This window comes from Onychomys torridus, chromosome 7 (genome assembly GCF_903995425.1).
Source record: "Onychomys torridus chromosome 7, mOncTor1.1, whole genome shotgun sequence".
Taxonomy (NCBI): domain Eukaryota; kingdom Metazoa; phylum Chordata; class Mammalia; order Rodentia; family Cricetidae; genus Onychomys; species Onychomys torridus.
In genome coordinates this window covers 6,281,431-6,305,817 of record NC_050449.1, presented here as the reverse complement: position 1 = coordinate 6,305,817, position 24,387 = coordinate 6,281,431, and the positions used below count along the sequence as shown (strand labels likewise).

Sequence of the window (24,387 nt, the reverse complement as noted above, 5' to 3'; positions counted from 1 at the left end):
GGTGAAGACCTTTTCCCATTCTGTAGGCTGTCGCTTTGTCTTGTTGACCGTGTCCTTTGCTCTACAGAAGCTTCTCAGTTTCAACAGGTCCCATTGATTGATTGTTTCTCTCAGTGTCTGTGCTACTGGTATTATATTTAGGAAGTGATCTCCTGTGCCAATGCATTCAAGACTACTTTCTACTTTCTCTTCTATCAAGTTCAGAGTAACTGGATTTATGTTGAGGTCTTTGATCCACTTGGACTTAAGTTTGTTCACAGTGACAGATATGGATCTATTTGCAGCCTTGTACACATTGTCATCCAGTTATGCCAGCACCATTTGTTGAAGATTCTTTCTTTTTTCCATTATACAGTTTTGGCTTCTTTGCCAAAAATTATATGTTCGTAGGTGTGTGGATTAATGTCAGGGTCTTCAATTTGATTCCATTGGTCCACATGTCAGTTTTTATGCCAGTACCAAGCTGTTTTTATTACTGTATCTCTATAGTAGAGCTTGAGGTTGGGGATCCTGATGCCTCCAGAGGATGTTTTATTGTACAGGATTCTTTTGGCTATCCTGGTTTTTTTTGTTTTTCCATATGAAGTTGAGTATTATTCTTTCCAGATCTGTGAAGAATTGTGTTGGTAATTTGATGGAAATTGCGTTGAATCTGTAGATTGCTTTTGGTAAGATCACCATTTTTACTATGTTAATTCTGCCTATCCATAATCTTTGTAATAAAATTAAATGCCCACAATAAGCCACAGAGATAATCTAACTTCTATACCTTTACTAAAATTGTCTCTTCTACAACATCATCATTAAACTTCCATCTATAAGGTCATCTAACTCCAAGATAACTGTCTCAACCCAATTCAAGTATTTTTCATATTTGTCTATTCGGCATCTCTCCTTTCTCTCCTCTCTCATTGTAGTCTACCTAAGCCTTCATAGCTATGCACTTTCTCTCCCATAATAGTGTTTATATGTCTTGAGTCTTCTATATAATTAGAATTTAAATTCTCTAGTAAAATTTAAAATGCTTTAAAAGAGAGCAAATCTATTATCTCACTTTAACAGGTTCTTATCACTTCTACCTCGTTGTTTTTTGTTTGGTGGTTTGTTTTTTGTCTAGGATCCTGTGTTGATTATAGTGAGTTCAGAATAATATTGAGGAGGGATAGAACCTGAGATTGAGTCACCATCAGTTGTCTTGCATGTAATGCATTGGTCAGACCTTGTTGCGATTAAAACTTAAGAGCGAATTCACTAAAGCATTCTGTTCACTTTATTTAGAGGAGAGAAGGGCAGAGCACTAGACCTTGAACAGAAATGATAGGTGGCAGGCTACCAGTAGTTCCTTCTGTCTATGTATATATTAACTAATTCCATCTAGAGTGTGCTGTTTTGCATCAATAGCAGAATACTTCCTTCCATGGAGTGAAGGTCTAGGGAACATCAGATACCAACAAAGAGCAAAGACTTAGATAGGTTCTCTTTTCTCTCTCTTTGAAGACTCTCCACCACAGTTACCCTTCTAGGAATTAATCTGTATGATGAAAAAGACAATAAGCTAATCTGATTGGACAAGCTTGAGCCAGATGTTAAAAGCAAGTTAATACCAGAATAATAATAACCAGAAGGCAGAAACTGTATAGAAATATGTTGCCTCCTTTACAACTCATTCAGTTAGAGATGTAGTATTCCCCTTTTCCCAAAGAATTGCTGAGAAAAAATAGCTGTTCTTGAAAGATAAAAACATACTGAATATGGTCAAAAGAGATATTGTAAATAATAATATAAATATCCATCATTTTCACATAAGAAAAATATTTACTGAGTTTTCCCATCTCATTTTCTTAGCCAAACTTTGTAAGTATACTAGACATGACTCCAGTGTCCTAGAAATGAGTATTACTGTGAGTGTTAGAAGGGCGTACTGAAATATGCAGCACCTGTTATTATAGAGATATCCCTAGCAAGTCACAAAAAACTCAGTTTGGTAGCACACCTCTCTGGATAGCCCTAGTATGAGGATAAGTCACTGATGTTTGTAGTACATGTTGAATTCATTCATGAATGTTAGTCTCTACACTCTGATCCCATGAATGTGCATCAAGGCACCCAAACAAACCACTCAGAATGGAGTTCAGAGCACCTCCTAAGTTCTTCACTAGGCTTAGAGTTGGATCCTCTATTCTAAATTTTAATAAGTTGTGCAGATTTTCTGACAGCATCACCTTTCTGTTCAGTAATATGCTCTGAATTGCAGTCAACTTAGGGAAATGTGCCCTGGCTCTCTAAGAGCAATCACAATAAAGAAGGAAATCAACAACCATAAAGACTCTGAATGAGAGTAATGGCCTCTCAGCTGGAGGGCATCCATTTATTAGGAACTGGGGCAATTTGAAGTTGTCTTAATGGCATGTAATTCTAAAGTAGGGCTGTTGAGTAAGTCAAGAAGGACAGGTATGGGAAAACACACACACACACACACACACACACACGGCATACAACAGGGGAATCTTAGGCAATAGCCACAACCAGGGGTGATCAGAAAGCCACCTTGCTGAAGAAATCAGTCCAGACACTTTCATCTTCAACCTTGTGTCTCTTAAGCCTATTCCTTGATCCTTCCTGCATCAAATCCTGTTCCACATAAGAATTTAGTATTTAAACTACATGTGAATTGAGACAATAAAACCATGACTTCACTAAACAGTGGTGGCTATTTACCCCATGAAATGTAAACTAGAACTTAATTGCTAAATTTAATCAACTGTCAAAGAGTATAGCATAAATGAAGTACTATTCTGTGTACCCAGTATGATTGCTCTTGGAGTAAAGTTGGCAAGAACAGTCCTACAGCTTACAGTGCAGCTCAGCTCAGGTATTGGAATTTAAAACCTCTTATTTATACTTCTTCATTTTGTGTTAATATGTAGTTTTATTTTAGCTGTTTTAATAAAATGAGTATGCTGTGTTAATTTAAAATTGTGTTCTAAAGGGAATATTCACTTAGGCTAGGAAAGAACACCAAAATAAATTACTGGAGATCCAGATACCTTTCTTCTGAGCTTTCTTTGTAGAATCTTCTAGAAGTAACTACAAAGAACTACTTTTTGATTTGGGATTGACTTGTTCCACTTTTCTACAATATTCTGACACTCTCAGAGCTCACAGGGATTTTTAAAACTAAAGACTTTAGATTGAATTTGCATCATAATAAATGAGGTACAGAAGAACAATCAAATAAATAGCAAGGAAAATAAACCTGAAGAATCTGTTTTAAGAAACTAACTTTGAAGACGATGATGTCATTTGAGCAGAGGTAGAAGTGAGGATGTCTAGAAGTCCTGATAGGGCACTTACAAGCAGGACTTTGAGGAGAAACATTACAGCATTGGGTACACTCAGCCGACTACACCAGATCCTGCTACCAAAATGCCTACAAGAAGCAGGGTAGAAAGGGGGAGTCTGGGGAGGACACAAAAGGAAGAAGGTTTATTAGTGGGGGGAGGAAAGATACTCAGAAAAGCAGAATAAGAGAGCACTACTGAGAGAGAGAGAGAGAGAGAGAGAGAGAGAGAGAGAGAGAGAGAGAGAGAGCGAGCACTCAAATAACTCTGGAGTGATACCAGTGTGTGAACCATTCCACTCATGATGTTCATCAGGCTCCTGCACGCAGCACACATGGGAGCAGACAGCAGTTGTCAGAGTGCACCTTTTGGAGTAGACATGATGTTACTGTAGTTCCCTTCCATCCTTCAGTTTACAAGTTTAGAAGAATGGAAGGGAAGGTCACTAGGCTCTGGGAGGTAATGGGCTGATTGTCAGTAGACTCTCTGTGATGAAAGAGTTGAGTAATTTCTCTGTGTTAACTCATTTGCAAACTAATACAAAAGTGCAATGATCATCTTAAAGTCTCTCATATTTCCTTGCTAAAATTATACATATTTCCCCTTCAAGTTTTGTCTTAAATGCCTTATAACAAACACATTAAAGATTTACCTTCCCTGGAAAAACTCTCCCATGTGTCTTATCTCCATTTCTTATGTTATTTTAAAACCATCCTGGTCTCTTCCTCTCTCTTCTCATTTGCAAACATACACAAAAATTCATGCAAAGTCATACACACAAAAGCCTAAAAGCATACAGGTGCATCAACACTAACACCATCAAACACACTGAGCTCCCTTGCAACAGAGCCTGGCTGAGTCTGCAGGGATTCCTCTGGTGCTTTGCACACAGCTCCTGAACATTATGTTCAAAAGAAAACTAGTCCCAAGGCTACCCGAGGCCAACAGCCCAGAATCCTCCAGTCCATAGCTAGTGCACTGATTTTTTCATTGGCAAAAGCCATAACAATCTTATGATGTCCAATGCCACCTCTAAATGGTGATACTTGGTGCTTCTCAACTGTGCAGGTCTATTCCTTCATTTCTTATGTGGATTGTGTAGTCTAAAACTTATTTCTGTGTGTTCTCTTAATAAACTTAATACTTCCAAACTCATTTCATGTGTGTGGTGTGGATGTCAATCCCAGGGCATTGTGGGTCCACAAATTCTACCAATGGGCTGTAAACTGATATCCATCAACTTATCTGCCTTCTTTTCTTTTTATCCACCCCAACCTGGAAACTTCAGTGTTGTTTCTGGCAGTCAGAGTTATTCCTTGTACTGCACTGTGTGTGAGTTTCACCAGTTTGTTCCTTTCTTAGTTTTGCACATTTACTGTGCCTCCTCTGCCTCCATTATTGTGGAAATTTGGCTCTTTGCTTCTAAAAATACTGAGAATCTAAGAATACTGGACTGCCTCTGCTCAAACTCCAGTATGTGTATACATCTCAGTGTCTATGTCATCTGGTCAGAGAACTGGTGCCCTCTGTCCTTTGATTCTGGTTTGTATTTCCAGAATTGCCCATTACTTGTTTGTATTTCCAGAATTGCCCATTACTCTCCATCACAAACTGACAGACAAGGAAAACTGGTCACTCCATCCCTGGTGGTTCTTCTCTAGCTTGGTTCCTTTGAAGGGGTTTTAAGTTATCTCCTCTTTTCCCACTTGCTCAAATATTTCAGTGCACCTAATTCTTTGGATATACCTCATTCATTGAACTTGTCACTTCCTGTCATTTTGATGTATAGCCTTTCCCATTTACTTGATTTTACACTGGTTTCCTCTTTAAAGATATCTTTATTGAATGCTTGAGAGCAAAGTACATGACTAATTAATCTTTATAACTTCCATAATTCTTAGCAAAATTATTTGCAAGTTATAGATCATTAAAAATACTAGTTAATAGGTTAGGAGAAATGACTCAGTGTTTAACAATGCAGGCTGCTCTTCCAGAGGACCTGAGTTCAGTTTCCAGCACTCATGTTGAGCAGGTCATGACTGCCTGGAACTCCAGCTCTAGAGGACCCAACACCCTCTTCTGGCCTCCATGAGCACCGGCATGCACATACACATACTTGCATAATACACATAAATAAAAAATTAAATGAAAAATAAGAACACATGGATTATTAAATAAATATTAATATACATGCCAAAATATAAATTCTAACATATTCTCAGTTAAAAAGTACAATTATTTACCATATTCATATCCATGCATTTTTAAAAAAAGAAAACAGTAGCTGGGACTCAGTGGATAAGAGCGCTCGATGCTCTCAGGCAGAGGAGACAAATCTAGTCATTGGCGCCTATGTTGGGCACCTCACAGTACCTTAGAACTCCTACTTTAGGGAATCCAATCCCCTCTGCTAGTCTCCATGGGCACCTATACACATCTGCAACATATAGGCACACATACACATAAATTTTAAATAAACCATTAAAAATTAAGTGTCTAAACTCTCGATGTTGATTAAAGCTTTTGATACTGTCTATGTAGAGAGCAGACAGAGAACCCCATTATTTATTTATTAAGGCTTTTTTCTTCATTTTACATGCCAATCACAGATTCTCCCCCCCCCCCCCCCCCGGAGAACCCCATTCTTAAAGGAATATAAGCATCTCACCATGATGACTGAATCTAAGTATGCTTTTTATTCCAACATACCAAAAAATTTAGTAGTCATCCAACACAACATTCATCAACTACCAAACTATAGTGATTTTCTATGTAATATCTCCAAGACTGGAAAGAAAATTGTGACATTCATTTCACGCTTAAAGACTATTCTTTATTTCCCAGGTGTGATGGGAGAATATGAGCCGAAAATTGAGGTCCATTTTCCTTTCATGGTTACAGCTGCTAAGGGAACAACTATTAAGATGGAATGCTTTGCACTTGGCAAGTAAGTACATATTATTCTATAATTAGACACGATTGTTTATTAAAACATGACTCAGATGAACGGATCACTTACTGTGCTAGGTTTCACTTTGCCAGAAGCCCCATGATGATTATAGTGTTTTTAGAAGAAGGGAGGTTGGGAATTGACAAGTAGCCAGGTCCCTTAAGCTGCTAAGTCATCTCTATGCACAGCAGTCCTTGGGGACCTGTTGGTTTAACATCAGGGAAGCATGTCTAGGTTATAGGAAAGCTTTCCAACCCACTGTCCACTGATGTGAAAATCTTAGCATTGTCCTTCTATTTCCTTTGGCAGGAGAGGGAAAGGACAAAGTACTATCTGCTACTCATATGCAGGATTTGGATGTCGAGAGACTATAAGGGATGCAGCTCAGTGGCAGAATGCTTGCCTAGTAGTACAGGACTTGTCCCTAAAACCACAAAGGAAACAAGAGTTTAAGGGAGCTAAGGGGGACTCCTCTATGAAGCCCTTGCTGTACAAGAGTAAGAAGCAGAGTGTGGTCATCAGAACCCATGTACACTCTTACTAATGCAGCACCTAGGAGACAGACAGGTAGGTCCCATGGGGTGCTATAACCAGCCTCCCTGGACTACTTGACAAACTCCAGGATGGTGAGAGGCTGTCTCACTAAAAAGTAGATAGTGTTTGAGCAACCACCTGAGTTTGTCTTCTGACAACTACATGCACATTCATGCATATCTGTACATATACAAACATACAGACATATGCACACCTTCTGGAGACATATACTGTAAGAGACTTAGGTACAGGGATTGACCTCTTTCATTATCTCCCTGAAATTGTAGCTGATAACAAAGTTGTTAATGTTAATGTGTACAATCCACAACATTCTCCAAATACACAATGATTGAGGACACATCCTAAGGCTGGCTAGACTGAGTGACCCTGGTTCTGAAGTTTAAAATCTGTGCTGTATAGCTGCTTGTCAATGATATCTATAGTGTGGGTACTAGCATGTGTAGCAGGAATGTACTTCTGATGATGTTTGATTATAGTATTCTGATTTGTTTCAAACACAGTGTTATTATTTTTAGAATGGCAAAACCTCAGGGTCCCTTCAAGAGCTATAATTATAATTTGTATAAATGCATCTCTTTCAGAGTTTCTAGTCATTTCACTCCAGTTGTGCTAAACTAACACCCACAGTATTACATAAATATAAAACATGTTTCATAAATGTGCAAACTTCTGAATCACAGTAGGATTAGCCCACAGAGGGTGGAAATAATAGTAAATAACAGAGATTCAGCTAGAGGTTTATGGAGAAATATTCTTAGCAATATGTGTTATACTTTCAAGAGAGATTGTGATAACATATCTATGCAGTTCCACTTACGTCTAAGATCACGGTAAACAAAAAAAAAATTAAATGAAAGTCCATATAGCCCACTGTTATAAGCAAATAATTCCACAATGGAGATATAATTTAAGGAGGGGAATACATGTGAGAAGTATGTGGTCATGTGATTGGATGCCCCAGAAAGTCTTCCAAAGCCAAAAGAATTAGTTAAGTGCATGAGGCAGGATGATACCTTTAAACTCCAGTGTTGCTGTTGTTTGCCTGGGAGCAGCCAAAGTCAAACTCCTAATCTTGACAAATGGAAAAATAATATATTCCAATGGGATTTCAAAGGCTTTAGTATATCCTGCAGTTAAATAATTCTTAAATGCCAAAACTTGTACTAAAGCTAAAACAAAAAGGGGTCATATTCTAAAACAAATGAGAAAACTCAATTTATAGAGAAGAAACAACACAAAGCCTTTCCCCAGGCAAGTTATTTAAATAAGTCATATGTGCTTGTTTGGGGGAGGCTTGAAATATGCTTAGCAAATTAATGCTTGCCCTCTCCCTCCTTTTAGGTGAGACTCAACAGTTCAAGTTATTCATATTGTCAAATCTTTATTTCCTTCAACTTTCTATGCTTTCCTTGTTTCCACTCACCAAAATAAATAACTTGAAAGGGAGAGGGTGTTTGTTGTTGTTGTTGTTTTTTAAAGACATACTTCCTCCATGAAGGAGGTCTTTCTGTCTCTCTCCCTGTCTCTCTCTCTCTCTGTCTCTGTCTCTCTCTCTCTGATGTGTGCTTGATACTCTATGAATTGTGGTGATTGGAGGGGAAATCATTATGAGGAAATATCCTAGTACTTAAAACTCACCACATAAAAATAAAATTACTTAAAGGGATATCTTGACCTGTTTGAAATTTTCCCTAGCATTTCAAGAAGCAGGATGTCACTCCCAACATGAATACTGCAGTTTTAAATGACTGTCAGAGTAATTGTTGACCTGCTGACTGCTTTCCTGGTGCAGGAGGCCCTGCTGGACACTTCTCTAGAACTGTAGTGTCTGTCACTTGGTTTTGGCCAGCATCTAACCAGTCACATAGGCAGATTCTGCCTCTCACTGTGTGTACATAGTGTGCTTTATCCAGGTGTCCCTCATAAAGTGTTCTCGATTGGATTCCAGACTGACACTCCTGGAACTCCATGCTGTCTCATGGTCTCATAGGCCTTGCATTTATTCTTCCCTAGGCCAGGAACACTCCCTATTACTTCCATCGCAGGTGCCATTCATTGCTCCCTTAAAGAGACTCTTTATATTGGATTCTTGTATGTATGGTTCATATATATACTATTGTATATGACTTATACTTACTACTCTGTATCCAAAAACTTATATGAGTTTTCCCCTACAGCATCCTTAGTGGAATTTTGAATTACTTATACTTGTGTTTTTGTTCTTATAAATGAGTCTTCATCAGTCAGGAACCCAGAGGAAAACAGATTACAACTCAGACAGTTTAAAAGAACTCAGGAGTGGGTCAAGTTGGAGATATGTAAATGAGGTAAGGCAAAAAAGGAAAAGCAAAGTGGAGCATCTGGAGACTTGGAGCAGGGAGAACTCATTATTACCTGGAAGAGAGTAGAAAGCTCATGACAGCAGAACATAGAAGAGCTGGAGATGGGAGCATATCAGAGGCTTGGCAGAGGAGAGAGAGTCATCTGGCCAGGACGAAAGCATGCAAAAAGGAAACCTCATGAATTTACATACTGATTTCTATCGCTTATAGTCTTCTCTGGTGGCTCCCATGAAGCTAAGTAGAAATTCCCCACTAATGCAGCTTGCAAGGCAGAGGATGTCATTATCAGAGAAAGTTTAGGAGAAAAATAATGGCAGGCAGAGAAAACAGAGACTAGCTCAGTGTCCATGTTGAGAACATAAGCCTCATGAGAGCAGGGCTTGTAACTGAATTCCTCTTTTGCTCATCAGTGTTGCCTGTAGCTGAAAGTTTTCCTATGCCTGCCCACCTCCCATGGCCTCATGATCCCACAGCCACTCAGACCCAAATGAACTTAAATAGAGGCTTATATTAATTATGAAATGTATGTCCTATTGGCTCAAGCTTCTCGCTAGCTAGATCTTACATCTTAAATTAACCCATTCCTATGAATCTATACTTTGACACATGGCTCGTGGTTTACCAGTACTTTTACATCTTGCTTCTCATGGTGGCAGCTGGCAGTGTCTCTCTGTTCTGCCTTTCTCCTCCCTCCTCTCTAGTTAGAATGTCCTGCCTAACCCTATTCTCCCTCACCACTGGCCAAATAGCTTTATTTATCAACCAATCAGAGCAGCATTTTTTCACAGCATACAAAAAGACATCCCCCCCATCAGTTGCCTCCCCTAATATCCTCTAGGTGGACAGTACTCAGGAAATAACTGCTGATGGAATAAATTACCTTACACATACTAAGTCCACTAAAATCAACCATTTATTCATGAATAACTTTGTATTAATACGCTATACCCTAAAATGTACCTATGTTTGTGTAATCTCTACTTCCATCCATGGTTCTATGATCATCTACTTTTGTCCAAATGTAGAATCATTCTCAAAACTTTCCCTTTCCTCACCTATTTTTGCCTCCATTTGTTCCTTTTTCCATTGTTTTAGATCTACTGTTTCTCTATCTTATTTTGATTGTATAAGGATGTTTATCATGAAATCCAATCTGATAACCAAGCATCATGGTTGTGAAGTATAGGCTAAGCGCTACACAGCAGATCTTTATAATTATCTTGTACAATTAAACCTTTACTTTCCATCCCAAGGTGTATTTTGTTGATATTTATCCTATGTAAGAAGATTGGATGTAACTAAGAGAAACATTTATGATATAAAAAGGCTCAAAGGAGGGTGTGTGTGTGTGTGTGTGTGTGTGTGTGTGTGTGTGTGTGTAAGAGAGAGAGAGAGAGAGAGAGAGAGAGAGAGAGAAGATAGATTTGTTGTAGTGATGCATTGAGGATTAAAGAATAGAAGAGTACAAATATAAATTACTGTTTTAAACCTTTTGAGGTGATATAGGGACAGTCTAGGTTTTCTATCAGAAATCACCATTTTTATCCTACTATAATCTGAATCAAATCTTGATGTAGTTCCTGCCTTAAGGGAAATTATTAACCCATTAATGAACAGAAGACAAAATCCAGGAGCTTGGATATGCATAATTCATTTCATACAGACAAGTAGGTTAAGTATCTTGAAAAAACTAAAGTACTAAATGCATGTCTGAAGGCTTTCAGTGCCAACTGGAAGCACATCCTAGCCACTGCCCTCTTTTCCAATGTGTACACCTTGTTTTCAGGGAAATACCAAGCTTTCTGCCTTTCTCTGTTCAGGTGACTCTGATATCATATCTTCTTGATTCCAGTATCAGCCATGATACACAAACTTATTGCACACCTTGACCAAGCTAACCCACCATGGTCAACCTTTATTACTAAAAACATTATTTTCCATGTTTTGACTTTTAAAACAGACTAAACACCAGCAGATTTTATTCAGTTGAACTTTCTCTTCCTCACGAAAGGATGGCATAAACATCTGATGGGCTAAACTAAGAAATATGTGCTTGTTATGGAATTTTGCATAAAGCCTGTAAGAATAATCTTTTGCTCACAGAGGATGGTTTAATCTTCTTGAGAAGCATCTTCACATTTTAATGGTCTGTCCTTCAAGATGTTCAGTTTCTATGGAGTATCTGATTAATGAGGGATGGCACACAAATGAGTTCATAATTTTCTATGCTCTTAAAGGAAGTTAGAAGAAAATAAATGTGTAGATTATGAAACTTTGCCATTGTTAATGTCAACAAAGTTTACTTACTTATTTTGAAGTTAAGTCGAATTTAGGTTCCTACCAACTAAAACTTTTTTTCTAAAAGGAGCTCTAGTTAAATCCAAAAACATTCAGGTGGTTTCTCTATAGGCTGTTGTGGCAGGGCAGAGCAGTGTATGCGAGTTTGGTCCTAGAAATTGCTTTTAAAATGAAACTACACAATATCGAACGCAGAACTTATGAAGTGGCTGTGACAGAGTCTATTTCGTGATGGTCAATTCTGCAAAAAGTATTTCCAAGAAAAATGGGAAGTGCTTCAGTATGATCCATGGGGAAATGTAGGTGTGTAATGGCTTGGGAAATATAGCAACGTGTAAAAAAAAAAAAAAGATAGGGATTAATTATTTGGAAAGAAAAGGCTGTTTTGGGCATATGGAAAGCTATTATCAAGAGATTGCTCACAAGCTATTCTCCAGTCTCAACCAGGTAGAGAGGGAGTGAAATGCCAGCACTGTGGCAATAAACTAAAGAGCTAGATTAGGTGTAATACAGAAACTCTTGACAAAATGAGACATCATGGAGAAAATGGGCTGTAGGGAGAGGTAGTGAAGGGCCTTCCCCTTGACTGCTGTAAGAATTTAATAATGCCCATTTGTCGCCTAACGATTTAGTTGTGATGTTCACTAAAAGGAAAGGCATTCAAGACAGACTTGAAAATGAAAACTTTAAACAGTCTTTCTTGCTGGCTGTTTACCTCCATGCCATTTGGACAGTACATTAAAGCAGTGGTTCTCAGCCTTCCTAATGCTGCGACCCTTTAATACAGTTCCTTGTGCTGTGGTGACCCCAGACATAAAATTAGTGTGTTCTTACTTCATAACTGTAATTTTGTTACTGTTATGAGTCATAATGTAAATATCTGATATGCAGGAGATCTGATATGGGACCCCTGTGAAAGGGTTGTTTGACCCCTGAGGTTGAGAACCACTACATCAAAGGTTGAACAATATAGACTCAAGCAGAATGTATTAGCTAACTCTGTGCATGAGTGTTTGTAGAGAATATTTTAAGCTGCTTGATGGCATGTACAGAAGTAAAATAAAGAGTAACTTGCCTTTCTTGCTCAGGCTTCAGCCCAGTTGGGGCCAAAGGGTAACATCTGGCATGGCCTGTGCCTGCTCTTAAACACTGGACACAGAAATCTTGAAAGGCAGTGGTAGATAAAGGGACAAAAGACTGCCTTTGGAGCCCAATAAATATTTCCTTTCAAGGCTCTCTCTAATAGTGTTAAATATTTTTAAATGCTGTTGATATTTTCAATTGTGAGTGTTCAATTTTGTGGGTCCACTCAAGTTGTTAGTTGTTGTTAGACTGACAATTTGAACTTTAAAAGAGTAAGAGTTGATGTGTGTGTGTCAAAATATTAGAATTGGTATCTCAGCTAGGTGTGGTAGTACATGTCAATAACCCCAGAATTCAGGACTCTGTCATGGAGATCACTGGTTCAAGGTAAATCTGGGCTTAGTGAGACTATTTCACATATAATAAAATTGTCGTATATGATAGACACTCTGTAGGACCCAGGTATCTGGAGAACGGCTCAGGCAGGGCCTGAGCACATTGCCCTACAATGTTGGAAAACTCAGATGGTGTTTCTTTGCTGATGCAGACAGGATATCTTGCTGAGATGACATTCACAGCAATCTCAAGCCCTCCATCAGCTGAGGGGGCCCACAGGGAACATAGTCAGTGCCTCTTCTGTCCGCACTCAAGTAGTTTGCAGACTCTAGGCCCCACTTTGTAGGGTGTGAAGAGGTGGTGACTTCAACAGTGTCACTGTTTCCATTGTTCTGTTTCACACTCTCAAAGCCTTCTCTTACTCAGTCCTTCCCTTCCTGTACCTCAGTCTTGCTTTCTTGTTCCCATCTGAAACCCTGTAGCCCCATTCCCTCAGTTTAAAATACCCTGCCATTTCCATTCGGACTTCAAAGCTGAAATCCAATGTCACTTCTTCATTAAATGCCCTGTGCTTTTCTTTAGAGCCAATCTCTCACCTTCAGAACTCACATATGACCACATATCTATGTCACCACTTCACCTGTCCGAGTCAGTCTTCTTTATAGTGCTGGCTTTTTTGGATGACTGAAGTGCTCTTCTTTGTGACAAGTACTGAATATGTTGACTGTATTGAATTCAAGGGTGAGAAATGGGGCTGGTCTTTCCCAGCAGGACTGGATAATTACTTCTGGTTTGGTCAAACAAATACCTTTAAATGCAGGTCACATATGCTGGCCCTGAAAAGTGTCATGTACAATTTACATTAGCTACAGTTTCCTGGCAGTTTTTATTTCACCATGTGACCTTTTCAGCCCACAGAAAGATGGCTAGATATGTCAAATAGCCACCAGCAAAGGAGTAAAATGTGGTCAGTGGTGCTTAGCTGCCCCCATGCACAAGGGCAAGCTTGAGGTTGCTCTTTAATAAAAATGCCATATGATACAAAGCAGCACAGTTTATCTCCCAGGGCAAACCTGCAAGCCAACAGTGTCAGGTAACAGTGGTATGGGTAAAGTTATTTTTTTTTAACTTTACATGTTCCTTATCTTGCTCATGCAGCCATTAACACACATTCAGATCAGTGCTGCTCAAAAGGCTTTGAACCAGTTGTGAGATAATTAATGATAATGCCATTTCCACACTCATCTGAAACCTGGGAGTGAAATGAAAAAACACATTTGACTCCCTGCCCCACTTAGCTCCTGCTTATCTCTCCAGGAGGGTTTACAATCATACTTTCTACACTCCATTACATGCCCATTAGATAGCCAGGGCCAGGAGCACCTTTTTTTCTTTCTATTCTTTCATTCTTTCTTTCTTTCTTTCTTTCTTCTTTCTTTCTTTCTTTCTCTCTTTCTTTCTTTCCTCTCTCCCTCCCTTCCTTCCTTCCTTCTTTCTTTTCTTTCTTTCTGTATGTCTGTTGTAAATAAAATGATACTCCTTATTAATTAATAAAGCTGGGCTTTGCTGTAATTTCTGTTTTATTTTTCTCATTAGCCAAATTGTCTCAAATGACTACTCTTGCATTCCTTTGTTCTGATGATTGCTCCTGAGGCATCCCACAGTCTGTGACTGCCAAAGGAATTTCTTCTTTAGTTACAGATTGAGATTTATTTAGACTATTTAGAAATGCTAGTCACAAACAACTGTTGAAGATTAAAAAAATGAATTTGATTGATGTGATATTTGCCTATCAGACTAAAATCAAATTACCTAATCATTAGGTTGACTGAAGACCATGGAGAAGAGTCAATTATTAAGTCTAGGAATCAATAAATGCTTGGATCTCACTGGGAATCAGTACATATAAGTCAAGAAATTACTTTGTGAAGTATGGCGTTTCAGAATTGCAGAGATCAAAGATGCATCCTCATTTCAAGTTGTACCCAAGAGTGATGATGTTTTACTGAACACCAACAAATGCAGAGTCTAGCCTGACACCAGTCTGTAGATAGTAGACAAATGACAGAGGGCTAGACCAAGATGTGCAAGCTCAGCCTATGTGTGAAGCTACTTCCCTTGATGTTCATGGTGTTTTCTGGAATGCTTATCTTGAAAGTCTATGCTTTGCTTCATTTGTACTTACATGTGTTGTGCATTTCTGGGGAAACACATTCAGCTTATTACTCACACTTACACTCATAGTTAACAGACTCCGCATTCATAACTTCCCCAGGGCTTTCTTAGACCAACTGCCACAGTAGAGAAACTGAGTACATGTGAAACATGTGAAAGCTGAGTAGACAGAAATCCAAAGAGGCAAAACCAGCTCCACCAGTTCTGTACCTGGTGTCTTAACTTTCTGTAGACTCCTACAGTCAGTGAGAGTAACTCTCGTCTTTCCCAGCACTTAGTGCGATGTTTCTCAATGTCCTGTAGACGCCTACAGAGAGTGAGAATAAGTCTCATTTTGTCCTAGTGAAGGACTTTTGGACACATTCAATATCTGAGTGATAGACAATTACAAATAGTAGGATAGACAAGACATTAAATGTGAGAGTCATATGAAAATCTCTAAGGAACTCAAAGTTTTACTTAGCTCACTTGTACTATAGCATTGTGGTCACGCTCCCTTTAGTTTCTATCAAATTACTTCATCCTTGCATGTGGATTATGAGGTCAGAAATGTTTAAATACTGACATTCTGAAAGGAGTTATAAAATATTATACTCATAAGAAGTTCATTTTTATCTTATCTTATTCTTCATTGCAAAATCATTTCTAGATACATAGCCATGATACCTAAATTAACCACTTCTGTATCAATAAAAGATGTAGCCATAAAAGTTGTCAACAACCACAGAGTTCTTCAAAGTGGAATCCTGCCTAGACTTAGATATTTCTCATATCTAAGTCTTAGAGTCTCAGTACCAGAAATGTTTCCTGTGACCCCAGTTTCCTTAAAGTTCCTACACTAGTAAATTTCATATAGTTACCACCACAAATAATTGATGCATTCTACTAGATATCTAATTTTGTTCTAATGATGGGTTAACAGTCAGATTGCTACTGTGAAAGTTTGATTTGTCTAGTGGGAAACCTGCTAAGATCTTTTTATTTGAGATACCATTCTTGATGATATGTTTTGACAACATTTAATTTTTAAGTCTATCAAGGTATACAGACTCTCAAACATGTTTTGAGTCTATCTGAATCACTGTGCCATGAAGTAAGCTCACTTGTCAATGTATCTACTATTACCACATTGGTATTAGTCAAGCTATGACAGCCGCAGCAAGTAATCACTAAAGATTGTCAATTTGAAATTTTAAAATATTGTATATCAAATTCTTAAAATGGCTTGACATGAAGTTGAAATTAAGAGATGTAGTATCAATGACTCACATACATTCATGTGCAAAGGCAGTTAGAAAACTATAGCCATAAAACTAGGTCTCCCAATTCCTAAACTAGTGCTCTTATCTCAGTCTCCCCATGGCAAGATCTTACAGTATTAGATTTCCAGTTTTATGTGGATACTGACTCCAAATTCCTCTCAGATTCCTGCTAGACAGTAGAATTTTCTCTTCAATGATTATTTCTTCTAATGGTGACCATTAGAAGTAGATCTGTAAAGTGATTTCAATTCTAATTTTTTAAAGATTTCAATCACTGAGAGTCTGAATATGGAGTGATGAAAGTCAACTTATCTTTCTTCCCTTAGTAATCTTTAACCATAATAACCAACTGTACCACAACAACCCAGCATCACTGACCTTTGACAAACCTTCAAATTTACTTCTTCTGTTTCATTTTATTTGTCAGAAACATAGTTCAGGTATAGTACTGGTGAACGATGCAGATGCACTTTTTATATTACTCCACTGACACTGAGTTGACTTTGGGAACTTTTCCATTGTTCTCTAGAGATCCTGTGACATTAATTTTATATTGCTGTGTGCTACTCCCTGAATCTCATTCCTGGTTTTTAGATCACTTCCATCCTGATGAGCCTAGTATTCATTTGAACTTTTAGTTTGACTGTTGGATCATGCTTTTTCTCTTAATTTGGTCTAGTTGGTGTTATTCAATCCCTTGTTAGATAGCTCATGGGTTCATATTGGGATTCCAAAATCCACCCTAATCACAGCTTCCTACACTCAGCCCAGACTTGTGGACAGTGTTCAGTTAGCACAAGTGACTTCCCTCCACCCCATAAAAAGTTGTCTTTCACCATCTTCCTTTTCCTCTTCATCTGTTTTATCACCAATAACATTTCTTGAATCCATCTCTACTACTGCTTCGTGAACATTTGTTGATAAACTCATTTATCAACACAATAGGTAATGTATCATAAAGCAAACCAGGGGTAAACTTCTGTGCTAGTTGAATTCTGAGGCACAGCCAACAGAGATAGGTGTTGAAGTTGTGAAAAATCAAAGCCAAGAATTTCTCAGAACCTGTGTCTCACAGTAGGGTCTCATGAAATTGTGTATGTTCCCGTATGCCCAGGTTCTAGGAATAATATTTGTCTAGTAGTTTCTGAACAGGAAAATAGAGAAAAGTGAGCAGACTTCATTATGGAGTTTAACTGGCTAGTCATTGCAGGGAAATGGATTAAAACCATCTCTTCTTAGGGTATTGTTAAAAATAATTTATAATTAAATTGTCATTATTATTCTGTACTTTCTAAGATAATTCTACCAATCATGAAGATTATTTACACAGAGGATTTACAGCACAAACATTGAGTGTCCTATGATCTCATAAACTAAATGATGTTTGACAGCAACACAGCATTTGTTTCATTAATTAGGCATTTATGTAAGAGATTTATTGAGGAATTTTAGGCAAGCTCCTTTGCCTCATCAGTTCTGTGTTTATAAATCACTTTTAGAAGACAGTATGCCTATTCTATCTGTTACTGTGTGGAGATGATTTTTTCTTTTCCATCTTTGAGTTGATCCACAAATTTAGAAGCTGTGTCACATCTGCGCAGCTCTAGTGCTTGTGTGTGCCTGTGATGCTGAGATGCCAGAACACAGAAGACTATGTATGCAGGTCAGCGGTTTCTTTCAGCATTATCACCAGCTGAGTAGCTGGAGGCATTGTTATATCTTTAGCTTTGGGTGTCATGCAACATGCAAACAAATGTCACTGAGAGATGGGCAAGGGAGGGCTAACTATAGGACTGTATTTAACACATATCTAAGCCTGTATCTTATAGAGAACTTGCATTTGCCTTTGTAATACTATTTATCAGTTCTTTTACTATGGCATTAGATAGTGCCTCTTCATATTTTATGCTAAAATTCTATTTGCACTATTAAAATGTATAATTAAATAAATGTCTCTCTCAATAATATATAATCCAAGTGGTTCTGAATTGTGTTATTGTTCATTTATCGTTGCTTTGCATTTTGTGACCCTTCACTAAGTATTTTCTATTATAAAGAGCAGCAATGTAGAAATTGTCTTTTCTATTTTTTATAGTTTTTTAAAATATGTTCATTGTCCTTTGCCCTGTGCTTAACTTTCAAATGAAGATGTCATGTGGATTTTTTTATTTGCTATAGTTAGATCTGATACATTTTTCGGTGTGTGAGAAAAGCATGTCTGTGTGGGTATGTTTGTGAGCTTATATGTGTTCAAATTAATAGCTAACTCCACAGAAAGAATATCTCTAACTAATCTACATTCTAGTTAGGATGAGATTTCCACTTGACACAGGCTAGAGTTATCTGAGAGAGTCTTGGCTGAGTAACTGTCTTTATCAGGTTGATCTGTGGACACATGTGTGAGGCATTTCATTGATTACCTGAATAGATGGAAGAAAGTGCTGCTCACTGTGGGTGGTGCCATTTCCTGGGCAGTTGATTTTGAACTGTACTGGAAAGTAGGCTAAGCATGAATCTAGGAGTGAGCAAGAGAGTGAGCTAGAGAGCAATGTTCCTCTATGATTCCTGCCTCCATCCTTCTGCCTTTAGTTCCTGCCCTGACTTTCCTCAAAGATGAATTGTGACCTGAATTGTGAGCCAAATAAATGCTTTCCTCCCCAAGATGCTATTTTTGAGTGTATTCTGTAATAGACATATGATGTCCTGGAACAGACTGTGAGGAATATGTTCAATATTGCTCACCCATATACCTTCTGTGACCTGTTACTGTCTCGGATAACAGCTATATACCATAAAAAGTTCCAGGACAAATATTTATAACATAGATTTTTGGACTAAAGAAATAACTCCATCTAATTAATAGCATTAGATGCTAAGATAACCCTTGGTGGGGATTTGGCTCTACTGGAGTTTTATACAATCTGAGCAAATAATATGTGCTTTTGGCCTTTCCTATTCCCTACATTTTCTTTCTTTAGGGGGTTGAATCAGTCTACATCAAAACACTTAGAATGTCTTATTTATGGCTGTTTTCTCAAAGGAAGGTACATTATGAAATCAGGTCACTTGTTTTATATATCCCTGCAGAGAAATGCAGCCCTCTCAACCCTGTGGCAAGGACAACACTTCAGTGTGTGCTACATAGAAAGTGAACATGTTCCTACTTCTACTCTATTTAGTTTTGTTACATTTAACCATGTTCTCTTGAGAGAAAACACAGGTTTGACAGGCTCCATGTATAAATCTGTATGTTCATCACAATACAGGGATATCCTCCTCTGACAAGTGGTGGTTTCTTTCTTGGTGATCTTAAAACAGTGCTTTACAATCACAGGCTTCTTGAAAATGATGAATTGGAATAATTAAGGCTACAATTTGCTAAACCCTGATGTACTGACCAAGTCATTCTGAACCTAAATGATGAAATGTTCTTCTTCATTTTATGTCTAGCTTATTTTCTAAAATCTAAGCTAATGAAATATACTTTTGTGGCACTAGAAATCCTTTAAAATAAATTAACTTTGACTGTATATTTTTATCTTTAAACAGTCAACAAGAGTGAACAGAACACCAGTCCTCCCCATACCCCATTACGACTGTATTCACAAGGTTCCCTGTGCAAATCTCTCATAAGAGGAGAGATGAAAGTATAAAGCTGGATGAAAAGAACCTCTGCCCACTACTCCTGTTGTCACTTTGTGTCAGTGCTTTTTATTAACTTTTGGTCATAAATAGCAGAAAATAGAATAAATAAAGTAATACAGAAAAAGATGAGGGAAAACTAGTTTAGGTTTTGTTTATGGTTTTTTGTTTGTTTGTTTGTTTGTTTGTTTGTTTGTTTAAAAAAAGAGACAACTAGGAGTTTCCCTAAAAATTTACGTTTTCAAGATCTTTGGCTCTGTGTCTGGAGTCTAAATTCTATTCTATTCTGACTTAGTGCTGGTGTTGTGCTGTTTAACTCTTGCAAATTTGACACGCTCTGAGATCAGTCAGTGTGGAGCTTTCAGGCTGTTCCCTATGGCAGATGACTTTGCTTGCTCTGCAGGACTTATTACATGGAAATCATCTTTGCAGATGACATGCTCATCTTGTGTGTATGGTGTGGAGTACCTTTTTAGGAGTGTATTGATCACCCAATCCCTTCCCTTATAAGGTGTCTATGTGGTCTTTCATCCCCATTTTTAGTAAATTTACTTTCTTCTTGCTGAGACTTAAGTGTTCTTTGCAGGGTTTGGGTAACAGACCTTTATCATATGTGTCTGTTGCTAACATTTTTCCTGCTTTTCTTGTTTACTCTGTTATCATCATCATTATTTGTGGTGTTGGAATTATGCCATAGAAACAAGAGCTCAAACACTGGTCTACATCATCAGCCCAGATTTTAATGAAGTCTAACATTTCAGTTCTTTTATTTTCTGTAAAATTTCCCCTCTAGTATGATGTCTACAACATCTCACAAAGCCTGAGATATAAGGACTTATCTCCTATATTTACATTGCTGTTTTCAACCTCAAAATTTTTTTTCAATTATTTTTTATCTATTTTTCTCTCATACAAAACATCCTGACTACAGCCTCCCCTACCTCCAGTGTTCCACCCACACTCACTTCCACTCTACCCCAGATGCAGTGCTCCTCTGTTTCCCTTAAGAAAAGAGCAAGGCTTGTAGTGAAATCAACAAAACATGGTATAACAAGATATGATAAGACTAGATGCAAACCCTCATATCAAAGCTAGATTAGATAACCCAGGAGGAGGAAAAAGGTCCCAAGAACAGGCAAAAGAGTCAGAGACACCCTACTCCCACTGTTAGGAGTTAAACAAAAACTCCCAGATTTATATAAAGAAGCCAGAAAAACACGTGGAAAAAACAAAACAACTTTAAAAATGGTGCTGGTCTAACTGATTTCTGTATTAAAAGAATGTAAATAGATCCTTATTTATCTCCCTGCACAAAACTCAAATCCAAGCAGACCACAGACCTCAACATTAAACCAGATACACTGAGCTTGATAGTACAAAAAGCAGGGAGAAAGCAGGGAATAGCCTTGAATACATCAGTACCAGAGACAACTTCCTGAATAGAATACCAATAGTGCAGGCACTAAGATTGACAAAAAAATGTAACCTCATGAAACTAAAAAGCTTCTGTGAGACAAAGGACAGTGTCAATAAGACAAAAATAGTAGTGGCCAAAAGAATGGGGAAAGATTTTCACTAACTCTACACATGATAGAGGGCTTACATCAAAATATATATTAAAAAAACTCAAGAAACTAGACATCAGAAAACCAAATAATCCATTTTAAAAATAGAATACAGATTTACACAGATAATTCTCAATAGAGGAATCTCAAATGGCCCGAGAAACACTTAAAGAAATGTTCAACATCCTTAGTCATAAAGAAAACACAAATCAAAAGTACTTTGAGATTTCATCTTCCACCTACCAAAATGACTAAGTTTCAACTTACAAAAATCACTTTACTGTCCCCATTAAATGTGTATTGTTTCCTTTGGGATCCTAGAAATAGGAAACAATTATAAAAATAATTTCTAGTGCATGTGTATTGGCTAGTGTTATGTCAATTCGACATAAGCCAGAGGCATTAGAGAAGGGGGAGCCTTAAGTGAGAAAATGCCTGTAGTGCAAATTCTAATTGGTCTTAATAATAAAAAACTCAGAGTCAGATATAGTGGTAAATGTTGAAAGATCAGAGAAGTAAAGGAGGTAGCCAAAGACACCTCCTCTTACCTCCATGACTTCTCAGACCAAAAAGGGCTGAGCTCCTCTCTCCATCTGCCTTATCACTTTCTCTGCCCAGCCATATCACTTCACGTCTGTCTGTATAGACCTCCAGACCTCTATGGTTAACTAATGGCTATCCCTACCCTCTGATCTTGAGGCAAGCTTTCAAACAAAATATCATCACCTTTCCCCCTTTGGTCTAAAATAAAAAGGAAGGTTATAACTAATATAAAGAAAACTATATACATTAAATTAAATAACTATATATAAAATATAAAGGCAATAATTACATCAATAATGTCTAGCCGATTAACAATTGACAAATTCAGGGAAAATACTCCATATCTATGCTATCTTGGTGAGTCCAAAAGGTTGTACCTAATTCACTTTTTATTCTAACTTGCATTACCAAAATTATCTATTGATATCCCTCAACCCCATACACTTTACACCTCTTTAGTGAATTTCTTTTCTGAATCTGGTAACAAGGAAAACTATAACTATAAAGTTTTCAATGCCATCAGAGACCTGAGGAGGAAATAGTATTATCTGAGTAAGCAGGAAGTGCAAGCAAGCAACTTCCCAAAAATGTGAGAAATGACAGAAACAGCTGACTGCCTGGACCAAGGTTCCTCTGTAAAATTGGGGCATCTATCTTCGGCCTACAGATCTAACATATCTGACAGACTTTACTGTGAAGCAGGATATTCTGAAGGGCTGTCCTACCTTGTCTTGGTAAATTTTGGCAGTCACTTTCTTTTGTGTCCTGCTTGTCCACTTTGAAGAGCATACTGTCAGCAGTTGAGGCAAGGGCACTTTTTTGATCAGTGGCTAACTTTTGCCACAAAGAAAGTAAACTCCATGTGGAATTTCCTCAATTCCCATCATCTTCTCTGATGTCAATTGGTGCTGCCAGGAGCAGACATGTCTCACTATCATAAAAAAGTACCTATGTTATTAAAACATCTTAAATGCCATATTCTGTAGAACTCTGAAGTGTTTGAAGATTACCTGTTTATCTAAAATATAGCTCTGTTTGAGCTTGAAAACATGCTTGATATGACTACAAGTTTGATTGTATGACTAACTACTAACTTACATTTCTTTATATCCTAATTAGTTACAAATAATAACTTTCAAGTACTAGAAATTTGCATTACTTTGTTAAATGAGTTGTATAGATATAATACCTTGAACAAGAGTAGAGATTTATGTACAGTGTGTTCTAACAAAATTGATCTCAAATTTGTGTCAGTATACAAAGATCTAACAAGTAGTTGCTTTTAAAAACTAAATTCAATAATCTACTCTCTTATTCTATCATATTTATATCCCCCTTTTTCTTTTCAGAGTATATTCAATAATCTATTTTTTTACATTATTATTTTTATACTCCTTTTTCTTTTTTCTTTTTTAAACAAAAACCTTCAATCTAATCTCCTCTCTTCAGGTTTTTCCTGACCATTACCGATAATAACTTGTCACCAACCACCCTAAACAATGACAAATATCCATAACCCATTGAGAGACCAAAAACCACCCACCCTACCTCTTAGGTATGTGGGAATCATTTTCTTTAAATTACTTACTGCTGTCTGGGGGTGATGACATCTTTAGGGGACCCTGAAAAAAATTGGGATAACTGTCAAGTCCTGGGAGAGATAGCTATGTCATTTGTTGTCCAGTCTCTGTGTAACAGGAGAGTGCAGGGCTTGTCTCAAGTCCTGGCTAAAGTAGTCAATAAACCTGGATCATCTCAGCTAGCCTCTTCAAAATTGTCCTAAGCAGTTTGTAGTCCAAAGTGAATCTTTAGGTGTTGTTTGTTAGCTTAGTGACATTACCATAGTCCAGGTGGAATTATCATTGTGGGGTCCCATCATCCTTTGGAGATTTCAGACATCAGATTACTCCTTTACTTGGTAATTTTTTTCTGGGTAGTTCTCCCTTCTTCTTTGGATGCTTATTTGTCCAAAAGTCTTTAAATTCCTCAAGATGGTTGTTTTTATTTTTCTGAAAATACAGAAACAGAGACCTGTCCCAATCCTAACTTTGGGGAGTTTCCCTTTTGGCAAGTTCTATCAGATCAAATGAAAAGCATTTGTTAGTCTTAGAAGTTAGTTTAGATTGAGCGGTCACACTGGTTGATGAACTATCACCTCTTCTAATGAAGAAGTTTCTCTTGTTCAAATATAATCTTTATCAATTTTGATTTATTGTTTCTCTTGAAATTTTTTTATCTTCTAAAGCTATTCTAGCATCCAGAGCAGTATGGTTTTTTACAACAGGTATAAGGTCT

The 24,387-nt window shown here is 37.6% G+C and overlaps 1 protein-coding gene across 1 annotated transcript in view; it reads left to right on the top strand.

Annotated features, from left to right (window-relative positions):
* Window positions 1-24,387, top strand: part of Cntn5 (contactin 5) — a 463,340-nt gene that overhangs the window by 172,257 nt on the left and 266,696 nt on the right. The window contains exon 7 of the mRNA XM_036192364.1: window positions 6,186-6,288. Coding sequence (XP_036048257.1) covers window positions 6,186-6,288 — 103 coding nt within the window. The remainder of the gene's footprint in view (window positions 1-6,185; window positions 6,289-24,387) is intronic.